Genomic DNA, 25159 nt, shown 5'->3' with positions numbered 1-25159 from the left:
AATTCCCTTACCCAGAAGAATTTGATTTATTAAGTTTGTCTCTTTGAATTTCTTAAGTGAAAGATCTGAAGTTAGAAGTGTCTCTCTCATATAAACGTTAAAACTGTTGTAACCTTGTTTACACAAATCTTGAAATGAAATGAGAAGTCGGACTCGTTTGAACTCGAGGTATTTTGCGTTTTACCCGCCCTTGCTTAGTGAACACTCACTCCACGGTCACCTTTATTGGCTCCCAAAGAATATTAATGTCAGAAACGGATTTGCCATTCCGCTTTCAAACGTTTTTCCTTCAGTTTCCATGCACTGTATCGGAACTCCAGACTGTGTCATGGATGGGAATTAAGCTTTCAGGGCTACAACTTTTTTGTCTGATGATGTAAGTGAAAACACTATCATTATGGCAGCATGATCATATAATGCAATATCGCCTATCATTGATTACCCTTTTCTGTTATTAGTTGTCTACTTATTACAAAATCTATCCTACGGGTGGGAAGGAGAGCTCAGGGGCAACGCGTTTGTGCTCTACCTACAAAAATGTGCGAGTTCTACTGTTATGATTTTCAGTTCTCTAGCTTTCTACAAAACCTGTAGTACAAGCAAGATGATTGCACATGGCTATTTCTGATGAAATGGAGTTTATAGTTTATTGTTATTTGGTTGATATCGGTTAACACCCGAGAAGAAATATTGACATTTCAAAGCATATGCAAAGGAATGCGAATCTAGAGAAATCAGACTGGTGTATCGCGATGGAATGAGTAGAACTGCTCCATTAAAGTGCTGAATATTTTTCTTTTGCATTCCTATTCTGTTACCCCTGTTTCTATAGCGCCCGGAACGAGTGTTAGTGTGTGCAAGCGCCCACAGGGTAAACTGTTCAGAAGCCTTGGGCGTGTGCTTGGTTTCTATCTTGATTTGAATTATCAGAAGATTTGGAGTGTTGGACACTGACATCCTCAACGTCTTAGATTACCAGGCATCCGCAAAGTCTTTGATTACCTATCTTAAAATCGGTAACAATGGCATTATGGGTACACTGCTCAGAAACGTCAAAGGCTTTGCTGGATCTACCACTTGCCGATATGCCTCCTCAATCCTTTCCCGTCTGGCAAGCCTGCTAGCAGCCAAGCCAGTGAGAGCCGCTGGTCATGGCCACCTACGGAGGTTGGCACTGTCCCACTGGGTCCGTGACCAAGACAACCAATCCATTGCCATTAGAGGAGCTGCCAGAAAAGGTGTTTTGGTTGATGATGACCCGATGAGGGAGCGAGTGAGGGAAGGGGGGAGTAAGTCATGCTTCCATAGCATCAGGACTTGTTGGTGATGAGATCCAAAGAGACCAAGGCACAAATAGAGTAGTCTTAAAATAAACAAATAAAAATTGCACGGAAAAAGAAAGTAACATTTTGTTCTTTTTTTTTGTCTATGGCCGAACATCTCTTCACTTAGGGCACAGGTTCAAATTTGGAAAATGATTAAATAAAACAAAGTATACATAAGGGTATGCATTGTTTATACACAGAATATCTATAATCATCCACCGAAGCACTCAGAGACCACAGCTGGTCAAGAGCTTTCTTTAAAGGACAATGGAATCCTTTATTACCACTAATGTCGATTTGGCTTTACCCACAGTCCTACCATATGTATCATGGTGCTTCCATGAAGATGTGGACCTTGATGAGTACGGGTGTCAAATCCTTCCTGAGAGACACACAACCTGAAGAATTTGAATGTCAATGACCCAGAACCAAGCAATTGTACTCCGGAAACATGATGCTGACACCAGGCTACATATCTGCAAATACTATTTAAGATCTATAGAAGGAAACTAGGACAATACTAGCACCCTCACTTTGGCCTGTGTGCTTTCCTTCATGCAGACATGTAGTATTATTTAAAGAAAAAATAACGGGTGTTGCTAACAGCCCCAGACTTTATGTTTGAAGCAACACGTACCTCCATTTCAATGTATATGCTGTCGATGTCAGCAAAAATCAGGAAAATGCATACTGTCGCCAGTCCAATCAATAGCAGCGTAAATAAATCTAAAACAATCAAAAGGCAGTCAATTAATCATCATGGTCCTAGAGAACTAAAAATTGCATTTTTAAATGATAAAATATTAAAGGATTGTTGTCGAATACTAAATGTGTGGGTAATTGGGGTAAGTTGAGAACTGCAAATTCCAGAAAAATACTGTTATTATTAATTCTTATTCAGTAATAGCTCTCCTGTTTTTCTAAAAGGTTCGATTTTTCCAATATGTTGGTGCATCTTTTCTTCCTCATCAAACTTGGAAAATATTTATACATTTTAAAAAGGACTGCTCCTCCACAAAGACTAATATCTTAAGTACAAAAGAAGTGCACAGCCCCTAATTATAAGCGGGTTTGCCTTTCTGACCTACTGCCAAACCGTGTTCATTTTCTTAAACAAATGCATGTATATTTTTCACACACAGTTGGTAATAGTACTCAAGATTAGTGATTTGTGGTCCCATTTTCGAGGGAAAAAAGCGACAATACGACAAACGACTGTGCATTTTAAAAATATTTTGAAAATGTGTGTTTTTATTTTTCTGTGCCTAGCACCAAGAATGCATTTTCAATAACACAACTGCTGTCATATGCGCTTTCCAATACAGTTTGAGCCACACACATTTCCTTCAACATTGGGACATTATTATTTTTGGTTCATTCGATAATAACAATGATAACATAACAATACTAATACTACTAATAACAATTCGGTGATTTACATAGTGTTGCATGCTGGTATCCCCCCACTTCTAAGTATTGTAATAATCAGTCACTAATATTATCCACGCGTGGTCCGAAATGTATTGATCTCAGATGAAGGGCTGAGTTGGCCCCATGGGGCTACCAAACTCATGATGCATTGCCTTTTTCTGTTTCCAAGGGGGACACATTGCACTTGAGCAATCATTTAGGCACTAGGTGTTGCTTTATCTCCTTGCATATTTTAGCCAAAGGTAATGCTATATTTCTACAGATGGGAGCTGGCATATCAGACGCCATAAGTTGTCGGTAAATAGTGGATTTTATTTGGCTTCTTGCTTCTGTCTTGGTTAGCAGCCAATTAGGGTTAGACATTTGGCTTCATTCATATCGGCACACCCTTATTAGGGTCATGCAGTTTAATTGCCAACCACAATCAATCATCACCAGCCAAAGTCAACCTTTACTCACTATTGCCAACCATTGTTGACTATTACCGACCCTAGCCGACTGTCCATGAACAGGCAACCATTCCAAGCTATGTTGGAGCATTGACAATTATGGTCGACCATTGTTGAACTGGGTATAAGATTGCCAACCATAGCTGATGATCCCTAACATTGACCGACCTCAGCCTGTCATTGCCATAGAGGCCATCAGCACAGTTTCTCTGCCTGTGACATGGTAGAGTCTCTGCTACCAAAGCAGTTGCCTTTAGCGGAGACTCAAACCACCAGCCTTGGCCATACTTGATTTTTTTCTTTTACCCAGAGACAATTTGTCAGTTTATACTATAAGCATGACACAGGAAAGAAAAAGATATGCACCTAGAGAGATATATATTAATAAAAACCTGAATTCAGAAACGAGTGATATATTTACCAACCAAAAATCAATGACAATAGCTATTGTCACATCATCCTACATTCTCATATTCATCCACATGAAAACGGGCCCCTACAAAGACAGTGTGACGAAGTCACATATGAGCCAGAGGCCGAATAGAGAATGAGAGAATGTGGGCCATGGGGAACCATACCCACCCTGCAATGATGACCTCTAAGGAGATCTAGGAGGGATTCCCCAGAGAATGTCTCCCATCCCCAGTTTCATCATTAAACCATCATACACAACCTGAGAGAAGTTTAGCAAAAGAAAATCAGGCACTGAAAACCAGTTGTAGAATGAGTGGTCCATGAGCTGGAGCTTATTACACCCTGATGTCAAAGAATGGAAGAGGAACACACAATCTTTGAACAATACCATGGATGCAATCACAATCTCACTGGTAGTTCTCCAAACTATCAATGTGGAAGCCGCTCCTTAGTGGGGAGGCCAGAAGAAGAGGCATGGTGGAACAGCGGTTTTGTGAATACAAATGTAGGTTTGTCTGCAATAAAAGGGCGTAAATCCATATCTAAAAGTAAGATATTCCAGTGTCTTTGAACAAGTTTAGATTGACAATGTGCATCCCGTGAGTATTTAGTTATAATGTCAGTAGTCTTAAGATGCTTTTTAGTTTTGTTAGAAGGAAGTAATGTTGTAGTTCTATCAACTGTTTTGTATCTGAGCATGGTGCCATTGATATTATCAATTGTGTACCCTCTTTGACTGAATCTTTCAGCCAAAAGATCACATTCAGTAGCAAAATCCTGATCATTGCTGCAGTTTTGTCAGGCCCTAAAAAATTCCCCACCAGGTATGTTATGTATGGTTGACTTCTGATGGCAACTCGCAGCATGTAAAGTTGAGTTGACTTCAGTGGGTTTACAGTAAGGCTTGGTATTGATAATACCATCTGATATGCAAATATTTTGATCTATAAAATCTATTTGGACATGCATATATGAATATGTGTCCTTTCCATCTCTGCAGACAGAGACCATATATTTCTGGGCGACTGGTGAGATGTTATTTCAACTGAGTGTAAACTTGATAAATGTGCATGGGAACCTCCACAGGGCACCGGTTATGACACTAAGGGGTGCCCTCACTTATCTTATTATATATTTATGACGATTGAAGGGTACAGAAGGATTCTTCAAGCACTTCACCTAGTAATATATGCATTGTTGGTCACTGGGGCTGCCGGTGTCCGCGCTTTTGGTTTATCACATTGCACTTTTATTGCACATCCATTTTTCAAATTAAGTAACAGATTGACAACCAGTTGTCAATAACTAAGGCCGTGTGTGTTTTTGTTCTGTTCGATCTGCCTCCTCCCATGCCCAGAATCAATTTTGGGTATGTAAATGATGCATTTTTCTTATAATTTTTGTAATCAATAATTTGTTTATTATGTGTTGTCTTTATTGTCAATTTATTTTGTTCTTTTTAATCACCTGAATTAACAATTCTTTCTGGTATTATTGTATATCTTGTATGGCTTTGTCAGCCTTGAAAACGACTACGGTCGAAACACGTTGGCTGACCTTGTGAGGAAATTAAACATAACAAAAATCTTTCATGCAAACCTTGCAGTCATGTCACAGTTATAATGACTTGGAATTAGTAAATACAAAAGGCAGAGCGCGATACATCACTTGTAATCATCATACAAAGGTTTATGACCCAAAACGACTTTTTAGGCACAATGTAGTACATAGTAAGAACTATTTTCTGCAGACCTTTATCTGAACATTAGACGAAAATCAGGAGAAACCTATGTCTTCTCTGAGACAGGACAGGTCAATTCTGTATGGGCATAAAGGATGAGTTGGAGGAAGGTCTGAATATATCCCTCCAAGGGGGCGGAAAAGGAATTGCTGAGTTGATAGATGGGATGTGCGAGGATAGACTCTAGGCTAGTGTGACCCTCACCCCATGGACCTTTTACATCTTCTTCAAACAAATACATGTTATTTGCAGGAAATGTCCCTAGGGGATGCTGAGTATTGGGTGAACCTATACACTGCATCCCTTATCTGGAAGCCCATAACCCCAGCAACCCTTTCCAGTCTGGCTTCGATAGCCCTCACTCCAAAGAAACAGCTCTTAACCATCTTTCTAACTTTCTCAATAATGCCAGCCAATCCAAACTGCCATCCATCCTAATCCTCTTCGATCTCTACGCTGCATTTGACACGGCCTACCACTCATCTCTCTTCCCCATCCTTTCTCTCACTGGCTTCCATCGCACAGCGTTCACCTTCCTGGCTGATCGTTCTCCATGTCATGGAATGTAGTGACATGAAAGGACAGTCCTCTTGCCGTTGGTGTCCATCATCTATTCTTGGCTCTGTCCTCTATATTCTACACCTCTTAACTGGGCAAACGTATCTCTTGTTACACCCCTCACCTTCCCTCCTGACACCCTTTCTCTCTCCCCCTTTGACTGCAGTCTAAAACTTGAACAGTCCATTATCTCCACTGCAATACGTGCCAGACTTGCCTGAACACCTTCCTCACTGCAAAGAACCCTTATTTTCACCCTTGTCCTCAGCTACCTGGATAACTGCTCTAGCCTGCTCACAACCCCCCCTTACTCCTTTACCTCTCTGGGAATGATCATCAACTGTGCCACTCAGCTATGCATGCGCAACCGTTTCGTCTCAAAACGTCTAAAGCTAGGCACAACCCGCTACCTCTCCGCCCCATCTTTCAACACTCAACCCCCCACACCATATATTCTGTAGTTATCCTCAACCTAATTGTCACTCACCCCCTTGCTTTAACGTCTTGCTTCGGCGCGTTGTCCCTACTTGCTCCTCTCACCAGAATGCTCTGCCACTAGATCTCAAATCCTCCCGCTTCAAGTTATCCCTAAACAAAACACCTCCAATTCCTTGAGGGGGGACCACCTCTCTGCTTGTCGACCCCTACCTATCCTAAGCCCATTCACTCCAGTGTGCTTTTGAACTAATATAAAAACTCGGTGTACATACTTTCTTGCCTTTTATCACCCAAGTATAAATGTGCTTGTCTGCATCCTTCCTGTTTGTATCAGCACCCCTTACTACCACCGGGTCACGATCGGGCATACATCTACCCGTAATGCTGTAGGGCACCCTCCCCCAGGCTGCCTTGTTTCCCTATGTCTTCTTGCATAGCGATTTTTGACAAAACTCTTTCTGGTAACTAAAAATATATTTTAAAAAAACAGATACTTACAATTGGTATATATAGGCTTTCTGAATGGTTTCCCCTTAGAGAACACAAAAGCGACAATGATGAGAGTCCCCTCGCTTACTGGAAATAATGTGGTGGTTTCGAAGTTGTGGGAGTATGTTGCATTCAAGTTTAGGTTTCCTGAAGGACAGGCACTGTTAAAAAAATAAAATAGAGTTACACAACGTTTGGTTGTTTGTTGACTGTAGAAAGGTGTTCAGGTTAGGGAATGGCGAAAATTGAGCACTAATACGAGAAGATGAAATGAAGCTGGCACTAAGAAATGCCAAAGATAGTACATATATCACGGATGCAGCGACTTTAAAACACAAAACAGCAACACATGGATGTGTATTCTTTCATTTTAAAACATTGTCCCAACAGCTGATTTCACATTTCCAATTGTCACTATCTCAGAAGTCTAAAACACTGCGCAGCAGAATCAGTCAGACGCGGGCTTTAGGTGCCAGCAGCATTTCATCCTATCGTTAACTCATAGATGTCTTGGGAGGGATCGGGAGCAAAAAATGGCCCCCACACATTGATGTCTTTTAGTTTGAACACTCAGTCTGTATCTCCCTCCTTTATAATCAAGGTCGGTGGAGGTGCATTGCAAGCGTGCTTGTCTGTTCCCAAGGGGCGTCAAGAGGAGGACTTCCATGAGGACCTCCTCACAGGGTTATAGACATAATATAGACCAGCGTTCCGCACAGGCTCTCACTAAACATGAAAGCACTGAGGGCTTGCACAGCGTGGCCCAGATAAGTGACTCACACTGCTGCCATACAATGATGTACAACTGGTTCAACAACTCAGCTGGGGACCTCAGGCTTTGAAGTCATGGCAGTCCAGCATTTCCAAGCATTTCTCATGCAGTACTGTGCTGGAGAGCAGCTTTGAGAACTTTGAAGATGTGGAGTGCTTGTGCCATAAAATAATACTGTAAAAAGGTTTGTGCGTATGTGCTACGTGGCACAGGTGTACCTCAGAAACTTAGTTCCAGCCCCTCATTATCTTGCAGATGGCATCTCTGTATACTCTACATCTTAGGATCTACAATCCTCATCCCTCATCAAGCGCTCCATCGCTCTACTTGCCCCCCTTCAGTGGAAGATATTCCATCAATGCAACTGTTCTAGTGCAAACTGACACACCTCCTGCTAGTGAATGACAGGGCATTTGCCACCCCCAAGCTAGCCCTTCTCATCTGTCCACACAGCCTGCCGCATATGGATATATTCAATGTGTGCTCATGTAAATACTGGCCCTTATTTATGTTCTGTCTTCCAGTCATTGGCTTTGGCCTACGTTGAACTAGGGCACATCTCAACCACCTGGTCTACATTTTCTATAAAACCATTATAACCTGCACAGGGACTGATCCCGCCTTGTGTTGTATATCCTCTATAATCATTTCTGATGGAAATGACATGCTTGATGCCAAATAAACATAACAAATTCAATGTATGTCTTTCCCACCTGTTGACATGGAAAACGGGGCAGCATATTATTGGCTGCCATCAGTCAGCTGCTTAGGGAATACATGTCCCATGATGTTTAAAACCACTTCACGTGTGTTAGCCTTCTTGAAACAGGACCATATTTAAAGACTAAATTTAGTACTCTGATTTGCTACATAGCTTGATTTTTTTTTATCCTGGCTTCCAGATCCTGGCTTCTCTCTGATGACATTGGATTGGGGTATTCTTTTCCATTTATTACATCCACAGTTTGTAGCTGGACTATCATAAGGCTCTGAAAGTAGCCAAATCAGCTTACTTTGCCAATTCCACCAACTAGCTGTGAATGCTCCAAACACCCCTTTTGAAAAAGTAAAAAACGTAACCAAGCCTAATGTGAACTCTGGGACGTTTAGCTGGCAGTTACTCTGCGACGATCTCTCTGGTTTTTCATTGATAAAATCAGGGGGATCAGCAAAGACATTATGGACAAAGGGGTAATTGAACATAATATTGCCGCATCCCGCAAGAGCAGCGGTCCTATACCATCAACCGTAGAGGAGGCTGTCACCCCTATTACTGTTTTTACACCCACCAATGGGACTGAGATGAGCAGGACGGTTGCCAGCCTGAAATCAGCCCCCCCCCCCTTGATGATATTCCCTTGGACCTGTTAAATGAAACTCCTGAGTGTTTTTTTGTGATTCTAGCCGAAGCTGTGAATTCTTCCCTGGCTTTTGGTCAAATTCCTGTTAAGTTAAAAGAAGCTTTGGTGATCACTTTGTTGAAAAAGCTATCTCTGGATGCCTTTAAGTCTTATCTAACTATTGTCCCATCTCGTTGTTGCCTTTTCTCATGAAGGTGCTGGAAGCTGTGATCACCCCACAGTTGAGGGTGTTTCTTGAGGGGCAAATGTCCTCGACTGCTGCCAAATGGGTTTTCACCCCATGATGGGGATTGAATCCGTTTGGGTGGCAGTGCTTGACAATCTCACCATGATCAGAGACGAAGGCGGCACAGTGGGTCTTATCCTATTAGACCTGTCGGCCGCTTTTTCATCTAGTAATATATCTAGACTAAAAGAGGCTGGGTTCTCAGGCTCTGTCTTGGACTGGTTCTGTGCTTTCCTGACCTCTTGTTTACAAATGGTCTCTCTTGCCCCCCAATCGATCCACCCCGGTTGAGGTGACCTGTGGAGTTCCTCAGGGTTTGGTTCTGTCCCTGCTATTGTTTAACCTATACATCTGGCCCTTAATGACACTTATTAGCTCATTTGGGTTTAGGGTTTTTTCCTACACAGATGATACTGAAATTCTGTTTAGGTTAGACCCTGATCAGACTGATGTGGGAGAAAGATTAAAAAGCTGCCTAGACGCTATCTGGGGCTGGATGGAAGCCAATTGGCTTAAGTTAAATGGTGGGAAGACAGAGTTCCTGATCATCGACACGACAGAGGCTACGACGAACTGGACCTTTGAATTCTGGCCACCTTCACTCAGACCTCTGGCAGAACCCGCCAAAGTGGTCCAGAATCAGAGCATTAAATTACCCACTTCGCTGACCATGGAGACCCTAATAAACAAAGTTTGTGGAATAGGCTTCCTTACACTGAAGCAGTTAAAGAAAGTCGTCCACTTTATTCCTGAGAAATTCCATGCCCAGGTAGTTGCAGCCTGCCTAAAATGGAGCATCGACTACTGTAACACTATTTATCTGGCACAGCCATTATTCCTCATCCAGCATCTGCAAGTGCTGCAAAATGCAGCAGTTCGATTAGTGAAGCAGATTCCTTTTGGCCAACATGTCTCTAAGGTGCGTCAATCTCTCCATTGGCTGCCTTTCACTGCCCGGGTCATGTTTAAATCCTCCTGCATTATTCACCAAGCACTGAGCGGGAAAAGTTGTCTGGCCATTCAGGAGAAGTTACAGAGCTATACTCCAGACAGCCCCCTTAGATCCACAGCTGCAGTACTTCTATACATTCCTAAATATCAAAAGGAGCAAATCGGCAGCAGGGCCTTTTCTATCACAGGGTCTAGACTCTGGAATTCACTGCCACTCCAGCTGCAAAGCACTGTGGATTTTGCACTTTTTTTAAGCAAAACCTAAACACTTTCATTCTTGTGTGATCTTCCGCCACAGTCTCTTCAGTATCTCCCCAATGCACCATGATGCCTTTGGTGACAGGGCACTATAGAAGTACTTGATTGAATGATTGATTGAGTGATTGATGGATTGATTGAACAATAACAATATCATAATGTTCACACTCTGGGAGTTTTCTCAAAATAGTCTACATTGCAACTTTGCCACATCCAAGCTACATATGTGCACAGTACCTACACGGCAAACACTGTAGTTGTGTACTGTATGTATTGCCTACTGATCTTTTGATAAATCTGTGTAGTCAGCAAATCAATCTTGTCTGTAGTTCCCAGATTACTACTAACAAGCGGTTTGCCATGACCATGTACTGTGCTACACTTCCTGTTCTTGCAGTAGCCACAGGCCATAGTATTTGGTGATTGCCTCTGGGTTCTCCATCTAGAACATGGCTTATGGCTATGCTACAGATTCAGTAGCTACCGACCATTGGAATGGCCTTTGGGTAGTGTCCCTGGGGCTTGATCTACAATCATGCTCCAAGTGAAGAACTCCTACAACCTTATTGGGGATGCTAGATTTGACGGCTGCCTTTGATATGGTAGATCATACCACCTTGATCCATCACCTAGACAGTTTGCTTAGGATTTCAAAATCAGCAGCTAACTGGTTTCTCTTGTTTCTTTCAAGTAGGACACAAAGGGTAAAATTGGGATCTCATATATCTTCAAAAAAGTATTTGTTGTGGGGAGTCCCGCAGAGATCGTCTCTGTCCCCATTGTTATTCAATTTATACATGAGACCACTTTATGATATCTTTGAGAAGTATAAGCTTGGACACCAGGCATATGCAGATGACACGCAAATCTACATTAAACTAGTGGAAACTTGGATGTTAAATAAAGCGCTCAAACCTAATCCTAGCAAGACGGAGGTAATTTTATTTGGACCAATAGTACATTTCATACTCCAGATGGTCTGTCCTCTGTCACAATTTTGTTCGATCTCCTAATGAAAGTAGAAAATCTTGGCTTTTGATGGCAACTTGATTTAATACTAGATGCTCAAATAAGTCAATTGGTAAAAGCTGCTTGCATTAAATTGAGAATGCTCAGGCGAGTGTGCCTGTTTATTGAGATACAACATCTGCCGAGTGAGGTCGGTTTGTTGATCAATTCAAAAATTAATTATTGTAAAGTGTTGTATTTGGGTATTTTATCTCAGCAACTTTCCCAGCTGAAAAGGTTCCAAATGTAGCAGTTGACCTGATTTTTTCATCTGTCCCGCTGCAATCATATCTCTACTTGGTGTTGCTCTCTCCATTGGTTGACGGTTGGAAGAAGAATTGATTTCTAAATACTATGTTTGACATTTAAATGCCTGTATAACCTTGGTTCTCTATATTTTCGGAAAGAAATCAACAGATATACACACGTGTGGGTATTACGTTCCCAAGATAAAATGATGCCTATTGTTCCTTCATCTACTTTATCTCGGAGAGGAGAGCATAGATTTTCATTGGTAGATCCTGTGTTATGGAATGCCCTATCACAGGTGTAGTAAATGGATACTTTTCTGCAATTCCGGAAGGTAATCAAATCCTGGTTATTTTGTTAGTTGTCTTCAGGTTTACCATGCAGGGAATGCCTGTTTAGTGCTGTGTCCAATTGTCTGTATGGTTGCCTCATACGTTGACGCAGTTCACGCTCCATGTAGTGTGCTCCAAATGTGTATTAAAATTACAACCACTATCCAAAAGGGACGGCCTAGTAGTATGTCTCATGAGTATGGTTCGTGGGGCTTACACTGTGCCCATGGACTGTATCCAGCACTCACCCACTGAGTGCGCTGAGGTTTAGTGCCTGTGCATTGTGTGCGACTATTCACCAAACACAGTCTGTGTAGTCACAGTCTCTCCAATGCAGGAAGTAGATTTGGAGCACAACAACATTTACAAACCTCACAGTAACTCTGAGTGCTACATCGGGGACACACTTAAGAGCAAGCCAGAACATATTTTCTGCCAACTGAGGTAGTCCTCTGTTCTTTATCTGCCATTTTGGTGTCTCCACTTATTTTCTGAACCATGAGAGGTTTTCCAAAGTTTCACTGAAGACCGCAACCAACCTTTTTATGTGCTCTTCTGGTTGTTACTAGGGCTATTGGACAAGGGTACAGTAAAAGGGCTCCATTTTCACACCCAGAAAGTGTGTCAGGCTCTTGGCAGATGTCCACTTTGTACTTGGCTGCTGCACAGTGGGGCCTGTTTTCGCTATTGGTGCCCCTTGCTCACCGAAAAAAAAAGAAGCAAAATGTATCTCTGGTATTTTAAAGCCTTGTGACCTGTCAATTTTCTTTGCAGTCTTTCTTGTTTGTTGTGGGAGTAGCCATGTTGGCCGGAAAAAGAAAATATATCTGAGCAATCTTTGTTGGAAGCTATGGTGTGTACTGCTGATCCTCCTGAAGAGAAAACTATTCCACTTTCCATCTAAAGGAATCCTATCCATGCACTTCCTACCCCTCATTCAGTGGGACAGCTGAATGCTCCTGCTCCACAGCCCTGTGTAATCTCCTAGAAACGCTCGGACTTTGTGGAGCAGAGGTGGCAGCCCCAGTCGGTGTGCTTGGAAACAGAAAAGAGTTGTTGTTGCCGGTTAACAGGGCTTGTTCTATCATTGGGCTGAATGGATGCTGACTGTCCCTTCATCGAAATGCCACTCCCGGGGAGATCAATATTCCTCCAAAAGGGACCCACAACTCTTGAATGCCCTACGAGCAGAATTATGGAATATGTCATCTATTGTTCCCTTTCGGAAAAAAAATCAAAACACATTGTTCCAGTGATTAATGGGTTGTGTGACTGTGTGGCGATGCGAGCGAAGGATTTTAACATCTGAGCCTAGATGGAGTTTACTGCTTGGTTCAGAAAGGATGTGCGCGTTATAAATCCCTGATCTAATCTAATCTGATCTGAATGCGAACTCTGCAGCTGTCTTTCGTTTAGGGAACTGCCTGTGTCCTTTGTCTTGTTCCTCTTCTGTGAATCTTCTCACCTAGATTACATCACTGGTTCTATCCTTCCTTCACTTAGTGCTTCCTTTGCACACTCTTCACCCTGAAAATGCAACTCCATGACTCACCTATGCACACTCGCAAGATGGACCTGTACATCACATCACAACCCTTTTCACATGTTTTGGGCATCTAGACATTTAATCCATTGATGGTGCCTTCCTTCAGTGCCTGGCGATGTCACCTGCAGCGATTCTACCCATGTTCTCCCACCGTGACTCATCCTACATCTGATGTCGTGGCTTTCCTTCCTAAGGCCTCTGGCTTTCGTACCAGAGTCTCGATCTCCTCTATAGGGGTGTCCTCCATTCCCACCTTCTCTAAAGCTCCCCCTGGACACTTGTACTTAATGTTTTACCTACACCTGGGAGCTGCCCATTGAATTAGTCACATTTAAGTTTCGGTTAGATGTCAGAACTCTCTATACTTTCCTGTGGGGGAAGCAAGTAACCCAGGACTGGGCTGGCCAGGCCACTACCCGATGTGCCTCCCAGCGGGCAGATGAGGTGGGCCCCCACAAACTCACTATCACCATAGAGATGAGTAATGTCCCTACATGTGTTGTATTGGTCCGCAGAAATATATCTCCCAAGGTGCAATGCAAACCACTGTCAAAGACCAGAAACCAAAGACCAGAAACCAGAGAATCCTGAATGGCTAAGTAAAGAGCCACAATTTCGTGAACCCATGAAATTTCAAATTTTCGAGCTACTAAGAAACTAACAGATAAGTTTATCATGGGGTGAGTTAGCAAATGCCACCTCGCAGACTTCGACCAATGAATCACTTGATATGGGCAGAGTCAAAGCAGGTTGGAGAAGTGGCAAAGCATTGCAAAGCCACTCTCCAGGTCGCAGAGACACCCAAGATGGTGTTGCATTCCACAGTTGCATTTGAAACCTTACCCTAAAGACCCCAAATCACAAAAACAATATCAAGTCCACATTAATCACATTTTAACAAGAGTGTAATAGAGCCTATACTGCAATTACCCAACTGGCTGAAAGAATTCAAACATTAATTATGAAACACATATCAGAGGCGACCAAGCCCCGAGCAGGGAGGAAGCAGGGAAACAGAGGAAGGCAGACTAGACTCCCAGAGAAGGCAGACATTTCTACCCAAGCACTCTTGACACAAGGGGAGTTTTGTGATAACAGACTGAATGGAATTGGACGCTGAGGAGGTAGTCAGGGTTCAAGCCACTCACAGCTTGTGCTGCTGGAAGAGGAAGGTATCCAGAGGGAGTACACCCCAGTGCACCTCTGGGAATTTGAAGGTTGAAGCCAGAGGCCATCTACCAGTGACACATAGCTATTTTATGTATTTTCTCTTTTAAGACAATCAAATCCAAATTTGACAGACATAGGCATGGATCTAATGTAAGATACACGAATAGAACATTGGCATGTGCCATCAACACTACGTGCGCAACCGACTGCAAGATTTAAAAAAAAAAGCTTTATGGTGATCATTATGGTATATTGTTAAAGTTTCGATGGTCCTTTACTACAGTTATTCAGGATAAGAAGCGATTATTTGCCCTAAATGAAAAGGGACGGAGAGAGCTGCCTATTGCTCACAGGCATATCTCCCTTCTTGATTGGAACATAGGTGGATAGTAATGGAATTTTGGCTTGCACTCAACGGGGATTTCATGAGGACCTGGGCACAAATGAACAAGCCTTACATTTGCACCCGATTGTATAAAAATGCTTTCTGGTCAGACTGGGGCATAAAATTGTCTCGGGCACCAATGAAAAAGTGGCCCAAAGTTGTAAATGGTAATTCATTCCTTTTGTAACAGGCTGTTTGCATAGTACCCAAGGGGAATGTTTTTGATAAAATGGGATGCAAATTGAGCATTTTAAAGAATATTCATTCAGTAACATTGTTCCAAACTACTAGCCGCATGGTGAAGTAACTCATCAAACTGGACCACATGGGCCAAAAAACTGGCCCAAACTAGCATTTTGCGTTTTTTTGGTACGCGCACTTGACTTATTGCATGATAGGCCTTCCCAAGCCTGTATCTTAAGAAAGAGACACTATACATTGCTTTTATGGATGTTAGATCCAGTATCGATAAAGTTAATTGAAATCTGATTAAAATTAAGATCTATGACTTGTCCAGATGATTTAATCAGGTTATTATCCTCGTTACATCTTGCGAATAAAGCCTGTGTACATTCAGGACCGAGCAGTCACTGTACTCCATGGTTCCCGTTTCACTCAGGAGTATGGCAAGGCTGCAGACTTGCACCTTTATTATTTATACCAGCAACTTGTTCATTGTATCCCTGATGTACCATGTTTCTGAAACTTGTCCATCCCTGTATTGTTTTACGCAGATCATTCCATTGTAATTGCCAGAACTCTGCTAGCACTTATGCATCTGATCACTGCATACGTCAACTTCATGGGGAAATTTGATTTGTCAGTCACTGCTCCTAAATTGGCTGTTATGCTATGCCAAGTAGGTCAGACACGCCCCAAATGGCCAATTTTCAAGGCTGGTGATGAGGCTGTCAACATGTGTATGTCATAATAATAATAATAATGTATTTCTCACATAGCTCTACACACCCATAGGCCTCAGAGCACTGAAATAACAGAAGGCATTATTATCCCACACACAGGTACTCAATGCACCGACCTCGCAAGGATTTGAGCGTGTCACAGCAGGCTGCACACAGTTATTAGGGGTGAGTGCATAGCTCACTGTGCTATCTGATTGGCTATGACTGTCATATGATTATTTAGGAGTAACCTCCAAGACTGACTGGTGCGCAGCATATCAAGAATCAGAAAACGAGAATGACACAAGAGATGTTAGATTTGACCAGGACATTTAAAGCTCAACCAATTGCAAAGGTATTAAGAATGTATGCGGGAAAACATAAGACAATTCCTAAATATGGCGCCTGCTTATGGGTATTTTCCAATTTGACATGTTTACAGGTAAAAGAAAAACATTTTTGAGACCCTTCCTAGTTTGCATTACATTCAATTGGGACTGCTGTGGAAAATCAGCAACACAGACATATAGGGGTATTCTTCAACACTTGGTAGGAGGGATGAAGAATTGTGGCTGCCTGGCAAAGACTCAAATGAAGGGAACTATGAAACCAGATGTGAAGCCAATGCCCGGAGGACCCAGTTGTGACGGAACCTACTGTGAAACCATTGTAAAGTCGTGGTTCAGGAAGGGCCTGTTGTGTAACCCAGACCCTGGCGAGACATATCAAGAATTCAAAGGGCTAGTGTAAGCCGAGAATAGTAAGTGGCAAGGCAGAGGAAAGCTTAACAAGAGAGAGATGGAATCATCGGAGCCAGAACACTTGGAGGAAAGTGTGGAAAAACATGTGAACGCATAAAGGCCAGCATCAGAAGAAGCAAAGCTGTGAGTAAGGTCTAAATGTCTTCACAAAAGGACACTTCTGTCCCTTTTTGTTTTGGTTTATGGATAGACTTCGAAGAGCAGTTTTAAGACTTTTCCTCTGGCCAATCACTGGACGTTTAGTACAGTTAGAGTCAGCCAGGGGGGCTGCATGACAGCATTTGCACTTTTACACTGCCCATCTACTTTGGAACTTTCTGTGGTAGACTATGGGTACTCATGGAGGCAAGGACATATCCAGGCTAGGCACTAGTTCTCATACACCTGAAAAGAATTCCCCACATATTTGTTGAGATCCCCCATGCACAGTTTTGTTTAGAATATACCATGTTTAGTTATAGCCCATTACACCATTATTTTAACCCAGAATTCATTTACTATCACTAATAAAAACGGTTTGTTAATCCTGACACCTTGTGCCAAGTACCATTTACTCTGCTTCGCCACAAAGTTTATGGACAAACGTTCAAAGCTTTTGCAACTCTCGACCAGTATCTATAGCTCTTACCCATTAACTTGCGTTCAATACTTAGATTAGATTTACTGTTATGTACATGATCCCTTTCCAGTTTTAAAGTACTCACCAGTTTTATAGCTATAATGTCACACACAATCTTTCATAGTGTGTATATTTTCAGTGATACTCTGTGGTGGTGTGTGTATTTGTGCTGTGCTGTACTGCCCCCTCTGGTCTTATAAGAGTGAAGCTAGACTGTTCTGTCACTGTTAAGACAGATTTCTGAACTCTGACCTGGTGGGCAGATGTTCAGAAGACCAGCCTAGTTTCTTGGAACAGGGTAATCTCTGGACAAGCCAGATCAATCAAGGTAGCTATGGTAGGCGGTCAAGACTAAGTCTCAGGAGGGGTGAGGGTGACTGAAAGACCTCGATGAAAACACAGAGCAGGGACACTTACAAATTACTCCCAGACAGGTATATATATCAAAAATATAAACACATTTATTACAAGGCCTTTGTAACTCAACACACAGTAAAAGAATCACAGCAATCCTACTAAACCAACACAACACAATCAATACAATATCTATACAAGATGATTGGGGTCTAAAGGGTTAGAGGCACAAGATATATTCACAACCTAGAGAGGAAGGAAAATAGGCAGTGCAGATAGTCCTTAGTCCCCTTCAACATCAAACACACACCTAACTATACATTCTTAATACCTTTGCAATTGGTTGAGCTTTAAGAGGGAGCCCAACCCTAAGAAGAGATGAGCCTTATGCGCAATAGTACATATAGTGAAGGCGCCGCGGTTGTTCCAATGGGCAAAACAGGGTCTCTTCAGGGGTCGCTAGCAGCTCAGGAAGGTGGGTGAGGCGATGAAGAATAGATTCCCACTATCCGAGGAGGGCCTCCTCTTGAAGGCAGAGGTGATTCCAAGGTTTGGGAATAGGTCGCTAGTTCGCACTAGCAGTGGAAAGGAGAGGGACCCCCAGGGGCCATTCGTGCGTAAAAACAGATGGAGGCGCTAGGGTCCACCAGTTAAGGTTAGGGTTACCCACCGGCCCCAGGCGCACTCCAGACCAAACTTCGCCAGTTGGGTCCACTTGGGCTGCATGTTCAAATGCGACAAAAAGGACGTCTCTGCGGCTTTCAGTTCCGGCGATACAGTGATGAGTCCCAAACGGGACAGTGGTGATTTCTCCACTCCTGATGGATGGATCAGGCCAGTTTCACTGCAGCAGGCTTCAGGGGCAAGAGGGTCACAAATTCAGCGCACCTGCAAAGATTTTTGCCGCGGCTGGGCAACACGGTTACTGCGTTTACTCTGGTCCTAGCGCACTTGTCTCACTTCAGACCTGGTAATGCCAAATGTTCAAAATTCAGTGTGAGGGTGCTGGGGACACCGAGCTAGCAGTATACCAAGTTTTCGAGGGCCTCCTCAAAATGACGCCGGAGACAGAGAAAAGGTCCTGTGTAAGCTGGTCAGCCCACTGGTTGGCCCAGGGACACTTCTGAGAAGGCTTGCTTGCAGGTTTTGTTGAAGGTGCCGAGAATAGTTGGTCCCACTATTCTAATGGGTCGAAGCATCTTCGCAGACCTTCTAGGACGACCAGATGCAGAGGGGTCCCACGGGACAACAGCAGGCTCAGGGTGCCACACCATCCAGCAGTTCACCAGTGGTTCCTCGACTCAGCTTCTTAGTTTCAGGATACTTGGATCCTATCCTTCGTTCAGTGAGAGCTCCAGAGATCGACATGGTATGGGTGTTTTTGGCCTCCTCTTATCCAAAGTTCTCTTCGCGACAAAACAGAGAGGACCCAATGGGAGATCCGCTCACAAACACACATTCCATACGTGGACCAATCACGGACCACGGTGGTCCCAGGCATTCACAGCACTCCAGACTCTGTGGCACCCAGGATGTGTATTGGGGTCAGACACCCCAGCCACATCCTGGAGGCACACACACAAGGCATGCAGAAGCCCGTGAAAGCTTGGCGTTTCGTGGGAAACTGTATGTCCAAATAAGGACTGACCCAGGTCGACTCGACCTGGGGAAGGCAAAGGAGCAAGATGCTCAAAGGACAGGACAAAGAACCGCGTGGCATGGCCATTTTGGAGCCAGGCCACCTATTCATGCGAAAAGGCTGTTAACACTGTTTAAATGGCAGGAAAGGGTTAAAATTACATGAAAAGATAAGCTTCCCCCAGTCCTGTCTATGTCACATCTACACATCTCCAAAAAAGTCCTACGAGAGTATCTAGGGTCTTTGTAATGGACTATGAGACCCAAGTGCACTGTCCTGTAAGGTACTTTGTGCACTTGTTACATGTTGCAGTAAATTTGCAACATTGGAAAAGGACTAAGTGAAACAAAGTCTCCTAGTACTGACTGTCTTAAGGGCATGTCAGATTCCCCATAAAAAGTGAGTGAAAGCCCAGAAGAGTGCAGCAGACGGCTGTGCTCTCCTGGAAAAATCAGGCTAAGGTGTTTAAACAGCAGCAACAGGTTTGGAGGTGTACAACTGGAGGGAAAATTACATATAAAATAAAATCTTTCCTAACACTCACCCTACCCTTGTGGGATGCAGGATGAACTCAAGGACAACCCTGTCTAACACATCTGGATGTAGTTGTGTCATGCCCTCACTAGAGGATTTTATAGCTCTTCTTAACCCCATACTTGCATGTTGCAGACTCAGCTTTGAGGCCCTCTGTAGATGGCATAAGAACATGCATTGAAAAGAGTGCATACCTGAAAAAGAAACACACTATACTGTGTTCCTCAGGGTTTGCACACAGGCACTGTGATATGTGATGTCATCAGTGAAGTTATTGATCATGCCAATACTTGATGTCATGTATAACGGTTTGTGCATTGCATTGTGGGAGGTGAGTTATGATTGGGTACAGTGGAGAAACCCGAAGTTGGGAGACATGGCAGGACATTGCAGACGGAGTGGACCTCACATGAAGAAAGAGAGGCATGACCATGAGGAGAGGTGATGAAAGGTTGTCTGCTGTAAGCACCACTACTAGATTTCCACCCCTGCTCCCAGATGCAAATCTAGAACAAATCAGGATGTTCCTTCACCAACAGCTGTGAATAAAACTAGCACCCATGGTGGCCAAACCCCTCACACCTCCACTCGAATGAAGAAATGTAAGGACGGTGAGGGCGTTTTGCCGATTTCCTCCTGGAATATCACAGCAAGAGGAGAAAAAGGGGGAAGCTAGCTGGAAAGTGTTTATGCATACATGGTGCATGTTATTGTTACAAGAATCCTGAGAGTGTTATTGAATGGAGGACTCTTCATGCATTAGATCTGAAATCAGAAAATGGGATACAAATGGACCTCATTACGAGTCTGGCGGTAGCCGTGCCGGAAAAACCGGCAGGCTGCCGCTGCATCCGAAATACCATTCCGTCTCTGTGATTGCCGGAATCACCGGGGCATTACAACCCCGGTGACCCGGTAATTCCGGAGGGGGAATTCTGTAAATACCCATTCCCATGGAGTCCCGTAGGACTCCGTGGGGATGGGAACAATGGAAACACTGGTTCCACCTATGACGGAGCCAGTGTTTCCATTTCCGCCTGCAGGCGGGTGACGTTACTCCCGCCAGGTCAGACCTGGTGGGATTGACACATCCCACCTGCAGAACTCGGAATCAGCCGGTCCAGAAATAACGGTGGCAGCGGATTTACCGCCACAGTTGTTTCCGGACCGGCAGACTCTTAAATGAGTCTAATTGTTTCTTGGATAGGTATTTCTTTGGACTTGTTCACCCCTACCATAAATAGTTATTTTATATTACCGGGGGTGCACTGCGTGCAGTATGGAAAACCTGTTATTATGATGACCCCTTTGGTAAAGTGAAAGATATCCTTAAAAGGTTAAACAATTACTTGGTGGGTTTGCATGGCGATTTGCCCCAATGGTCTCCTGATATTGGTAGGTGCTGATTCTAATGACAGATTGTGCTCTCGGCAGAGGCGTAGCCAGGATTATCTAACAAGTGGGGCCTGAAGCTGATATAGTTGGGCCCACCGCAGTGACGCTAGCATTCCAGCTTTTAATCACCAGCGGCCAGATTATTAACATTTGCAACGCTGCTAAAAATAGAGCAAATGCTTTGATAATAAAAAATGGAGCAAACAGTTTTGTTACAATCCGTATTATCTTAAAGAATTTTCACTAGGGCACATTACTGCCACTGTTATGTTGTACTATGTTTACTGCATAGCATAAAGCAAAATGTGTTTACTATACTTGCGTTCATGTTACACTGAAAACATAGTTAATAAAGCTGCTTCTATTTTTCCCAGGTGAAAAGATGTTTTGATACTACCGATTGGGGCTAAACCTGTTTGCTCCATTGCATATTATCTAAGCAGCAAATTTGGTGCTAAATTAGTTCGCTCCACCTTCTTGCACACGTGCAAAGCTTTGATAATCTGGCCCCAGACTGGGGTTCAAAACCATGTCACACAGCATTGGCTTGTTCCCAAGGTGAGTGTGTTGCCCTTGACCTATCCTCCCGGCTCTTGATGTCCAGGAAGAGGAACTCAGGGAAGTGCGTCAAATGGAGGTATAAGGAAAAAATACAGCCACTGAAGGGTTGAAGTTGCTGAATCAAGAAACACGTTTATTACCCTGATTTGCGAGTTAGCGGACTCCACCTGATACACCTGCATGCACACCTTTAATCAATCTAAGACCTCTTCCTTGCCAGGTTACAGGCTACACAAGGGCCTCCCAGCCCTTGAGGAACGGTTTATAGTCATAATGTCGAAAAAAAAATGTCGACTTACAAAAATGTCGAAAAAAAATGTTGAAAACAATAATGTCGAAAACCTATACATATAATGAAACGAGTCAATTTTTAGAAAAAAAATGTCAATTAGCACTATCAATAAATACATAAACAAGAAGAGTATCATTTACTAGGGGGTCCCCCCCAACCCCCTCACCCAACAGCCCCCGGGCACCCCCCATCCCCCCACCACCCTCTCACCCCTCATACTCAACACATTTTAATTATATATATATATATTTATTTTTTTCGAAAAATTCAAAGAAATGTAGAAAAAATTCGACATTATTGTGTTTCGACATTATTGTTTTCTAAAAAAGAAATTCGACATTTTGACTTTCGACATTATTGCATTCTACATTATGACTGACCACCTTCAGCAACACCCACACCGAACCTAGCAGCCGGATTGGCTGCTTCAGCACCTTATCTGCCCTATCAGGAACCGTGAGGCACGAGCAGTCCCACGTTGAAAGGACTACGTTGTAAGGACTATTCCTGTCCTGTGCCTGTCCAGTGCTAACAGTGCTCAGGGCCAGAATCCATGCACGTCAACATCACCTAGTCTCCACTCCGACCTCTGTCATTCGGTAAGCAGCACCTACCTTAGTACCATAACTAGCTACCAAAGTGTAAAACAGCTACTATACTGTGTCTGTGGCTTGCAGCTCTTAATTGACTTGCCGCCGCTATCTTACAGCCTGGACCGCCATGTTCCCCTCACTACTAATATTGGACAACTGCATAATAGCCGTTTTGGTGGCTATCTACGGTACTCCTACCTTATGACGCTTTCCGTGCACTGCTGTACTGATTGATACCCTGGATTGTTATTAATGCATTTGAACTTGTGCCTTTCTGCATTTTAATCTACTGCCTTTTGGCTCCCTCTGCTAAAATCGAATCTAGGTATGTTAGGACTTTGTATTTGAACTTGTGCCTTTCTGCATTTTAATCTACTGCCTTTTGACTCCCTCTGCTAAAATCTAATCTAGGTATCTAGGTATCCAGGTATCTGTACCCTAACACACTACTACCGCGGTTACCGCTGCCTTACTTTCTATGCATGCCACTGCATCTACGGGGTTCATTGTTATTATTGTTTAGCATTGTGTGCAATTGCCTACGACAGCACCTCTACCTTAACCACCCTTTTTGTAGATCTGGTAGGCATCTGCTTCTAGAGTGTATTAGGACAACATGCCCCCCACCCCCACTAGTCTATTTGCAACAATACTGCCCACCCTACTCTACCGCACATGCCACACCGGTGGGATAGTACCCAATTACACCACCGACTCCCTCCATTACCCCAATCTTCACAACACCATGACTACGCCGTCCACTGCTCACCACACCAACCCTTACCTCAACAACCCAGCCCTATGGCTCCAACACTTTGCTTCCAGACCCTCACCAAACATACCATGCTCCATCACCCCGAGAAATGCCAGACTTGGCTTGCAACTCATGCACACCTCCCATCGCTCTGTGCATTTTAACAAACAGCCTCTGACCTCCACCGGATCCACACATTTAAAAAACCCATCATCACCTCACCCCAACCTCCCTAACACTAGCAATATTAAGGGTGCATTAATCAATGTCAGATCACTCACGGCTCACGCTCTAGAAGATGCTGACCTTATTCTTATCCTCAACCTCGACTTTATGGCTATCACCGAAACCTGGCTTCACGCAGCCTCTGGCCCACTACTCTCCCTTGCCATCCCTCCAGGTTACAACATTATCAGACACGATCGTAACCCTAACCAGTCCAAAGGTGGTGGCATTGCCATCATCCATAAAAATGCTCTAAACTTCCACCTCTCCTCTGTGCATCACTTTTCCTCTATGGAAGCACTGACAGCCAAACTAGCCGTCACTCCTAACCACTCTATCACCTTCCATCTACTTTACCGGCCACCTGGGCCGATATCCAACTTCGCTGAGGACCTCTCCAACATCATCACTCATAACACCAAAACCAAATCCCAAGCCTCGATATTAGGGGACTTTAACCTGGGCCTCACTGATCCCAATGACATTGCCGCCATGACTATTGATAATATGCTTACGAATGTAGGATTCATACAGCTTATCAACCAACCTCACCATGTCAAGGGCAGAACCCTCGATTGGCTAGCCTCCCACAATTGTCCTATCCATATCATCTCTAACCAACAGTATGCATGGACCGACCACAGCTTAATTACGTTCAACATTCAGTCCAAACCTGCCAGCCTCTCTCCTACCATTGCACCGGCTACTGCCACCCGCAATAAACGTGACATCACTTGCGGCATACTCCTCCCTCTATCCCCCCTCCTCCTCCCGGCTCTCAATGACCAGGTCCGCTCATGCTCTGACCCCACGGCTATGGTTGACACCTTTAACTTCGCTATGCAAAAAGCCTTAGACATCATCGCCCCATCCAAACTGAGAAAACCCAAACCGCGAGCCCACCTGAACACTTGGTTCACACCCCAGCTCAGACCCCTGCGCAAAGAAAAACGAAATCCGGAATCACATTGGAAAAGCAACCAGTCCGCAGCCAACAAATCGTGCCTCCTCCTTAACTACAAGGAAGCCATATTCAAGGCTAAAAAAGAAACTTACAATAAACGTATCAAACAGGCCAAATCCAACACCAAAGAATTGTTTAGAATCCTAAAAGAACTTGAAACCCCTGTCACTGCACCAGACACTTGCATCAAAGATAGCACTTGGTGTACCAAAATCCAAGAGGCTCTCCTCGGCAAGATTGCCACCCTCCAAATTAAAATCAATAACAAACAATCAAGCCTACAATCCAACCCACAACCCAACCCTATCCCCAACCTAAACCACCCCATCCCAGACTCTCTGACTCCTTTTAGCTTCTCTCCACTCTCCATTTCCGAAGTGGAAAAGCTCATCACCAGCCTTAAACCGACCAATTGCCAAGGCAACCTCTGCCCAGCACCTATAATCAAGGAAGCAGCTCATGA

At 43.7% G+C, this 25159-nt stretch overlaps 1 protein-coding gene across 1 annotated transcript in view; it reads right to left on the bottom strand.

Annotated features, from left to right (window-relative positions):
* Window positions 1-1294: 1294 nt before the first annotated feature.
* Window positions 1295-25159, bottom strand: part of LOC138448004 (probable cation-transporting ATPase 13A5) — a 512982-nt gene continuing 489117 nt past the window's right edge. Inside the window, exons 27-29 of the mRNA XM_069604536.1 lie at window positions 6855-7006; window positions 1963-2051; window positions 1295-1363 (exon numbers count right to left, since the gene is read on the bottom strand). Of these exons, the coding sequence (XP_069460637.1) occupies window positions 1295-1363; window positions 1963-2051; window positions 6855-7006 (310 nt within the window). The remainder of the gene's footprint in view (window positions 1364-1962; window positions 2052-6854; window positions 7007-25159) is intronic.

Source organism: Ambystoma mexicanum, chromosome 3q (assembly GCF_040938575.1).
Source record: "Ambystoma mexicanum isolate Mex_15411 chromosome 3q, UKY_AmexF1_1, whole genome shotgun sequence".
Classification (NCBI taxonomy): domain Eukaryota; kingdom Metazoa; phylum Chordata; class Amphibia; order Caudata; family Ambystomatidae; genus Ambystoma; species Ambystoma mexicanum.
Note: the sequence above shows the minus strand (reverse complement) of the source record. Positions and strands in the feature narration are given on the sequence as shown.